This window comes from Erpetoichthys calabaricus, chromosome 9 (genome assembly GCF_900747795.2).
Source record: "Erpetoichthys calabaricus chromosome 9, fErpCal1.3, whole genome shotgun sequence".
In the NCBI taxonomy this organism is placed as follows: Eukaryota; Metazoa; Chordata; class Cladistia; order Polypteriformes; family Polypteridae; genus Erpetoichthys; species Erpetoichthys calabaricus.
In genome coordinates, this window is record NC_041402.2 from 103707550 (window position 1) to 103716437 (window position 8888).

The 8888-nt window shown below is 37.5% G+C and overlaps 1 gene segment (V, D, J or C); it reads right to left on the reverse strand.

The window, feature by feature from the left end:
- Positions 1 to 7135: 7135 nt before the first annotated feature.
- Positions 7136 to 7862, reverse strand: LOC114657597 (T cell receptor alpha variable 38-1-like). The segment is given in 2 exon segments: positions 7136 to 7622; positions 7766 to 7862. Coding segments are annotated over 2 exon segments (468 nt in total).
- Between the last annotated feature and the right edge of the window lie 1026 nt (positions 7863 to 8888).

The window sequence follows — 8888 nt, forward strand, 5'->3', positions numbered from 1 at the left end:
CATCCCCAGGCCAACATGACAAAGCGAGTGAACTGGACCCTGAAGAACATGATCGTCTACTATGTGGGTGAACGCCATCAGGATTGGGATAAATGGCTCCCCAAGCTCCGGTTTGCCCTGAACACCGCTGTGCATGAAGCCACAGGTGAGACGCCTGCTTTGGTTGCGCTGGGCAGACAGCTAAAGGGCCTGCTTGACCGACTCCTTCCCAGTGCCCCTAGTCCAGAAACCACCAGCTACAGTAATTTATTTAGACTTGAGGAAAAATAATCTTGACTCAGTTTTTGACAATCTGTAGCGGGGCTACATAGTTAGTGTTGTCAAATGTTAGTACTGAGTGTGTCTTGTTTCCATTGTCCCGTTTGCTGTCTGTGTGTATCAGTAAATGCCGTCCCCGTAAAGGGGGACGGATGATGGAAGAAGACCACAGCCTCAAATCTGGAAAACACCTGTTCACTATTAATCAATTACAGCCGTCACAGGACTATTTAAGTAATCAGACAGGAGAGAAAGGAAGGAGAGGAGAGAAGGAGACTTTTCATTTTCAAGACCACGAGCCATCTGCACCTGCTATATTCCACATCGCACATTTTCATTCAGTTTGTTTTTCAATCCGCCGGACTTAGTTCAATACCCTCATCACGAGAGACCCCGGGGTCGAACTTCATCATCCACCACGCACCGAGGATTCACGGTGAGGCTGCTCCATTTTGTTCCGGGAAAATCAAATGACTCATTTATCACTAGTTCAGTCAACCGTATTTTTGTGACCGGACTCAAGTTCACATTCATTTCCGTATCTCATTCATTTTTTGTTATTCGTGTTGTGTGTTATATGTTACAGGGGCAAGGGAGGGTTTTGTTGTATTTATATATGGTTGTGTCTCGTTGTTGATGTGGTGGAGGGATATTTATATTTATATATGTTTTATCTTTCTATTTTTGCATTTGTCTTGTTGTTTGATTTAATACATTTAATCAGTATAATTTTACATACCTGCTTTTGTGTGTTTATATTTACACCGTTTATATTTACACCGTCTATTGTGGAGAAAAGTGTAATTTGTTAGAGGTACGGCTTGATAGTTAGATTCATACTCAGTAAATTATCCCGGCCACAGGTCTTGGAGGTGTAGCTGCCGGCTGGGTAAGAGGTCGGCCGTTACAAATCTTAGACCAATATCTAACCTGCCTTTTTTAAGTAAAATTCTAGAAAAGGCAGTCATTAAGCAGCTTAAATATTATTTGAATAAACATTCTATTTTTGACAAGTTTCAGTAAGGTTTTAGAACAACACAGTACAGAAACTGCACTGGTTAAAGTAGCAAATGACTTGCAGATTAATGCAGAAAGAGGCGGTATATCTGTTCTTGTTCTCTTAGACTTACTTGTATTTCCAAATGGATGAGCAGTACCTTTCTCAAACTAAAAAGGAGAAAAGAGAAATCTCAGTTACTGACAAAAATGGATTTAATGACGAGTCAAGTTGGAGGGAAAGAATTTAGGGGTAACTATTGACTCTGACCTAAATTTTAAGTCAAAATCAAATTACTATGAGCGCGTTTTTTCACTTAAGGAATATAGCTAAAGTTACACCTCTTATAGTTTTAAAAAATGCTGAAAAATTAGTTTACGTTTTTGTTTTCAGTCGTCTATATCATTATAATGCACTTCTTACAGGACAACCTAAGAAAGACATCAATCGGTTACAGTTACTTTAGCATCGTTACATTGGTTACCCATATCATTTAGAATTGACTTTAAAATACTACTAATGGTTTACAAAGCCTTAAATAATCTTGCCCCATCCTATATTTTGGCATGTTTGTTCCCTTACACTCCAAGTTGTAACGTCAGATCTTCAAATGAAGGTCTGCTTATAATTCCAAGAACCAACCTGAAAAGAAGTGGTGAGGATGCGTTTTCTTGTTATGCACCTAAAAATTGGAATACTTTACCAATAGTAATTTTGCCAGGTTAATACTGTAGACCAATTGAAAAACAGCTAAAAACCCACTATTTTAAAATGGCTTTTTCATACCTTCATTTTAATTGTATCCCTATTAAACTATATGGGCATTGACATCATTTTCCTCCAAGTTCTGCAATCCACCACTAATCTGAACTTTTTTCTGCTCTATTTTCTGTTTCTTCTGTGGTCTTCTGCACCACCACAACCACCACTTAATCAAGGTACCATGCTACCCCCTGTGTTTATTTTTGAATGGCGGGTGTCCCAGATGTCCACATGACCATCATCATCAATTTCTTCCACATGGAGCCTGAAAACCATGAGGACTAATATAGAATATCTATGTTAGGTAGAATGCTCAGCTGGTCTTTTGGCCTTGGAATCTCTGCAGATTTTGTTTTGTTTTTCTCTCTGGTCTAACTGGAGTTTTTTTGTTTTTTTCTGTTCTCCTGGCAATTCAGCCTCACCTTTTTCATTGTTACATTCTGTATAATATTATTGCCTAATCTTGTTTGTTTTATGTTTTATATGAACTTCCTTTTATTTCATTTTTAAAGCACTTTGAGCTACATTTTTTGCATGTAAACATACTATATAAATAAATGTTGTTGTTTGCCTGATATACTTATTTTAAGATTTAATTAATTAGATCTTGTCATATTTAAAAAAATGTTTTCAACAGATCCTCTAAGTGAGAATTAATTTTTTTCCCATTTCAAATAGTAAAGAAAATCAGTTAACCACTAACTTATATAACAGGAGGGCTGGGATTTTAATAGTTGAGCAAGATAATTCTATATGCTAGTAGTGTGGTATAAACAATTACAAACAATTTGTCCTTCTCACGGCTGTTAATTGAGTTAGGAGTGTTTGTAACACAAAGGCCGTCTGACAGGCATTCAAAGATTTTTGTCTAGAATTATGTTAATTTGGTACATGCCCAAAACACGTGGCCCATTGAGGCTTGAGCTAAATTGTAAGGTTCACATGTTGAATCTTGCCCTGGATACATTTTGGACAATTTTAAATAATAAAAATTTGCTCAATAAAAGATTTCAAGTTGGATGATTGAATGCTTTGTGCATATGAAGCTAGAGTATATTCTATGCATGGTTGCCATCCACTCCTTTTTTGTGAAAGTGACTGTGAAAGATCCTTTCCTCAATGTACCCTAGGATCCTTGAAAGGAAGAAACTTTAAAATATTTTTATATATTGTTAAGATGCTGTCTAAGTCTTCTGACCAGTATTGCCTCTGGAATAGAAATGAGTGGTAGGTGAGGCATAAATCTGTGCTTTCGCCAACTTCCATGTTCTTCCACTCGATAAATCCCGGTAAACATGAAAAGTAACGCACGTGCATGCGCCTGCTGCCACTCCCAAACTCCTCCCAGAATTACGCATCTTTGAATATGCAAATCAATATAAATAGCCCTATCGTGGCTGCTATCGTGGGCTGCATCAGGAATGGGCTGGAGGAGGAGTATAGGGACCTAATCAATGACTTTGTTAAATGGTGCGACTCAAACCACCTACACCTGAACACCAGCAAAACCAAAGAGCTGGTGGTGGATTTTAGGAGGCCCAGACCCCTCATAGACCCAGTGATCATCAAAGGTGACTGTGTGCAGATGGTGCAGACCTATAAATATCTGGGAGTGCAGCTGGATGATAAATTAGACTGGACTGCCAATACTGATGCGCTGTGCAAGAAAGGACAGAGCCGGTTATACTACTTTAGAAGGCTGGCGTCCTTCAACATCTGCAATAAGATGCTGCAGATGTTCTATCAGACAGTTGTGGCGAGCGCCCTCTTCTACGCAGTGGTGTGCTGGGGAGGCAGCATTAAGAGGAAAGACGCCTCACGTCTGGACAAATTGGTGAGGAAGGCAAGCTCTATTGTTGGCATGGAGCTGGACAGTTTAACATCTGTGGCAGAGCGAAGGGCGCTCAGCAGGCTCCTATCAATTATGGAGAATCCACTGCATCCACTTAATAGTATCATCTCCAGACAGAAGAGCAGCTTCAGCGACAGACTGCTGTCACTGTCCTGCTCCACTGACATATTGAGGAGATCGTTTCTCCCCCAAACTATGCGACTCTTTAATTCCACCCGGGGGGGTAAACGTTAACATTCAACATTATACATAGTTATTGTCTGTTTTTCACCTGCATTATTATCATTCTTTAATTTAATATTATTTATTGTATCAGTATGCTGCTGCTGAAGAATGTGAATTTCCCATTGGGATTAATAAAGTATCTATCTATCTATCTCTCTATCTATCTTAAGCTCAGCGTTCTGTGAAAAGGCAATGTCAAAAGCACAGAGGAATAGAAGAATTTCAGCGAATACCAAGTGGAGGCAAGGAAAAATTTGTTTGTTTTAAACAGTGGTATAAGCAACAAAAGGAAGTTGATCGAGTGACATAGAGTGTCGGAGAAACTCGAAAGCTCAAGTTCACAAAGTTGCACAGTGCCAGAAATAAAAAAGAAATTGTCAGGTATCAAAGTTGCCATGAAAAGGCGAGTTGTAGCCCACTGTCTGAATGTCATATGAAAGCTTATTAGAGTACAGAGAAAAGAACAAAAATAGGGAAAAAAGCTTGAAATGTCAACTTTAATCTTGAAATTTCCACTTTAATTAAGTAGTTTATTTTGTCATTAAAGTAGAACATCTTAAACTTCATCTTAAAATTGTTTAATTTACTGGTTTCTCAAATCCCATCGTAACTAAAGTAGCATGTTAAATGCTTTGTTTTGTATATGTTCTTCTGTGTGCTCTATGTGTGTGAATCACTATGTGCTTCTTAAATGGGCTTTCTCTTCCTCCAACTGGACACAGAATCCATTATGTGATATTACAGCTCTCTGAATAATTAAAATACTGAGATGTATACTTGACATCATTTTCAAGCATGTATTAAACATGGGAACACGGTGGCGCAGTGATAGTGATGAGCCGGCACCCTGTCCAGAGATTGTTCTTGCCATCCCACAAGATGCTTGCTGTGCCATGCACGACCTTCGATGAAATAATTTATTGCAGCAGTACTGTGTCTTTCAAACATACTAACCCCCAATTCCTGTCCTTCCTTTTCTTTCTCCAAATACCAAATTGCCACACAATCAGCTCTGTAATTGACATTAAGCCATCTGTAAGCTGAGAACTTTGATTCTTCAAAACTTTTAAGGAACATTGAAATACTGTATCTTTGTAGTACATGTTTAATTATTCTATCCATCTGTCCTTCCAGTATGGCAAGCCCCAGCAAGAATACAGCACGAGGCAGGAACAATCCGTCAATGGGGTGCCAGCTCCTTGCTAGTGCTGCGATACTGTGTCCTCACATGTTTAATTGTTAACAATATAGATTATTTAAATGATGTTAAAGTTTTATCTGTATAATATAATAAACATATTTTGCTGCATTTCAACTTTGAAAATGATATCGTCATTATACTGTATGTAAATATGCACTTTATAAAGTGGTGCAGGTTGTGCAATATTATAACTGTATCACAAATTTACAGTGAGATAATTATACTTATAGGTACAAACAGTTCTACAAGGAGCATTTGATGGACTGATTGATTGCGTTTATAGTTCTTGGGATGAAACTGTTTCTGAATCGCGATGTCAGTACAGGAAAGGCTCTGAAGCATTTGCCATATAAGAGCAGTTCAAATAGGCAGCATGGCTGAGGCAGCATGTGCTAGATGCTGTATACCAATAATTCTCTTTCTGATCAGCTGCTGTAGAGCTGTGATTCCACACTCAGATACAGTAATATAAATACTCTGAGTGGTTCAGTGAGAGTAATATGGAAAAAGATGATCCGCTGTGGCAACCCCTGACGGGAGCAGCTGAATGAAGAAAAAGAAGGTACAGTGAGAGTAACAATGCTAAAGCAGCTATGGTATTTGGAATAGTTTGGCTATTCCATGGACCATTATATTGTTACAGGTTAATTACAATCAAATGCCTTAAACTAATAAACAGTATGCGGTTAATTTCAGTGTATGTGATAAAACTGCATCAGGGATGTGGATCTAAAAAAGAAAGGGAAACCACACTGGAAGAAAAGTACTGCTTTGACACTGGGTGCCACCAGTTTGCAAAACTGAGTGGAGAACTTGCATATGCCAAGCATTTAGCTACCGTGAAAATGTGCGTGGCTTTAGGTTTTATACAATGGGATTTGAGCGTGGAAATGGGAGTACGCAACATTTTTGTGCATATGCACCGTTTATACATGAGGCCCCTGGACATGGACATGGGTCTGGGCTATCATAGTGTGGCTATCTAAGGTATAATATCAAGAAAAGATACAGTGCCAGGCAGTGATGATGCAATGTGAATGACTTGCCCATTACCATCGCTAGGGTCAGATGGGTTTACCTTATGGCTTTGAGAAATTTGCATGCCATTTGAAAAACTGAGAATTGTCAGTGCGTTGGCTGACCACCCAGTGGTAAGGGAACCATCAGTGATAACATTGACAGGAACTGCAGCAGCAGTGACTGAATCCCAGAAGGCAAAAATGCATGATGATTTGGACAAGGTGAACTGTTATCCAAATTAGTTGCCTGCTTCTAGTGCCATAAGGGTAGAGCCGTAAAAAACAGACTTTACCCTCACAGTTACAATAAGTCATCCACAGAGACTGAATGAGGGTCCCTTTTAGAACAGCAAGCTAAACACCAACAAAAATATACTTTTTCTCCTGTACTAGCATGTTGCATAGCTACAATATATGGTATTATATATATTTATGTGTAGTGTTTTCAGCACTTTTTCAGAATTTTTTTTTATTGTAAATTCATACCACAACACCAAAAGTGTGTAATGCTGAGTATTGATTGGTATTGAAAACTTAATCACTACATACATGTGACCATGTTGTATTGGATCTTTCAAAAATGTAAAGTTCTGATTTGACAAAAATATGTAATTCTTTATTTGGCTAACAAGCAGTACAGACCATTCTCCAGTGCTGCAAGTTTTACTCCTTAGGATATATGAAATATGACAACAAAGAAAACATTAGGCAAAAAGAGCCAAGGTGGTACACCCAGTTCTGTGGTCCAAGATGCGATCAGGCCCTAAATAAACCAGATTTTCTGCTGTGTAGACTCACATATTTGTCAGCATAGAAATTTTGTTCATTACATTTTCAAACATTATATACAAGCAGTACATACTTGCTTCATACAGGAGCTATTCATATTTTATTACAAAAGAGACAATATTACACATGCTGAGATGATGGAATGCAATTATATAAGTGTACTTTTTAGTAAAATATCTACAGGATGTCGCACAGCTGTGGGACTCAGAGCACAGTAATACATCCCTGTATCATTCAGCATCAGTTTGCTTATTGTTAAAGATGTCCTTCGGAGAGATATATTTAGTGATGTTGAAAAACGGTTTTCCATACTACTTTCCTTTAATTCTTGGCCAGTACCGTAGCGCTGTATCATATACTGAGGGACCCCATTCCGAGTTTGTTTGTACCATTGCAGAGAAAGTTGAGCTGCAGCTGTGCTACTAGTGTATTCGTAAGTGCAGTTCAGAGTACTCTCAGCACCTTCACTTTTAGATACAAAGCTTGGAAACTGAGTGACACTGTCTTGCAAAGTCAGACCTGAAATTAACAAAGAAACAAAAATAACAAAACAAAAGCGTAATTAATTAAAGCTGTTTGCAGGTGAACTGCTAAAATAATAAAATATATTTCAGGTTTACAAAGCACCACAGAAAACTGTGAAGATTGCAGTATTTATTTACCAGCATAAGCTAAAAGACACCAGCATAGTTTCATCTTGATGCCCAACATCTCATTATAGCCACTAGCTGCTGTATGAGGCAACTGAGGAAGGCACATCTTTTTTAACACGACAAGACAGGATATCTTTGATCTTTATCTTGTCTGATCATTCAAAAAGTAAAACAAATGTTCCTTTAAAGCAAGAGATCAGGTTTAGATAGATAGATAGATAGATAGATAGATAGATAGATAGATAGATAGATAGATAGATAGATAGATAGATAGATAGATAGATAGATAGATAGATAGATAGATAGATAGATAGATAATTTTCTAATCTAAAAAGTTTATAGTGCATTTCTGCTTAAAAAGACAAACTCCTTATGACCACATATGTATACATATGTATACATTTTTAGAAAACCGGATTATGCTACTAATGTAATTTAAGACTACAACTTTTATAAATATTCTAATAGAAATTGTCATACACTGTGCAAATAAGAGATAAACATCTAACCTCTGGATCCTAATGATCTAGTAATAATATCTAATGTTTAATGAATCTAGAGTTACTACTCTTTTTTATTAATGTTACTGTCCCTTTAAGTCAGATCATACAGTTAGCAATAACTTTTTAACTTATCAGAGGAGATGTGTTATCAGAGAATGACCAGGCATGATATTCAAACCGAGGACCCCTTAAAGGAGCAATGCTAGCCACTGCACCCCCCAATTTGGTTTGTAGTTTTTTTCTAATTTTTTATTTCTTTACACCCTCCCCCACCATAACATATTGTCTAAGGTGGAAAAATGAAAGCTTTAGTTTTGTCAAAAATTTCAGTCTCCGGTTTTTGATGGATCTTGACATTTTAGTGTCCCCTGATTCCGAAAACACTGATATCTCGATGATGGGTATCTGTCTGTCTGTGAGTCATAGTTTCCTCAAAATATAATTAAGCCTGTGATGAGATGACAATGTGCTGATTCATTTTGATTCAAATCATGCAAGGGAAATAAGGCATTCTAGAAGAACCCCTAAATACCGTAATTAAACTCTTCTGGTCAATTTCTATCATAATGACCTATTTTATGATCAGAAAGATCAGCATCAGAGAAGTAAATAATTACTGAAATGTTATA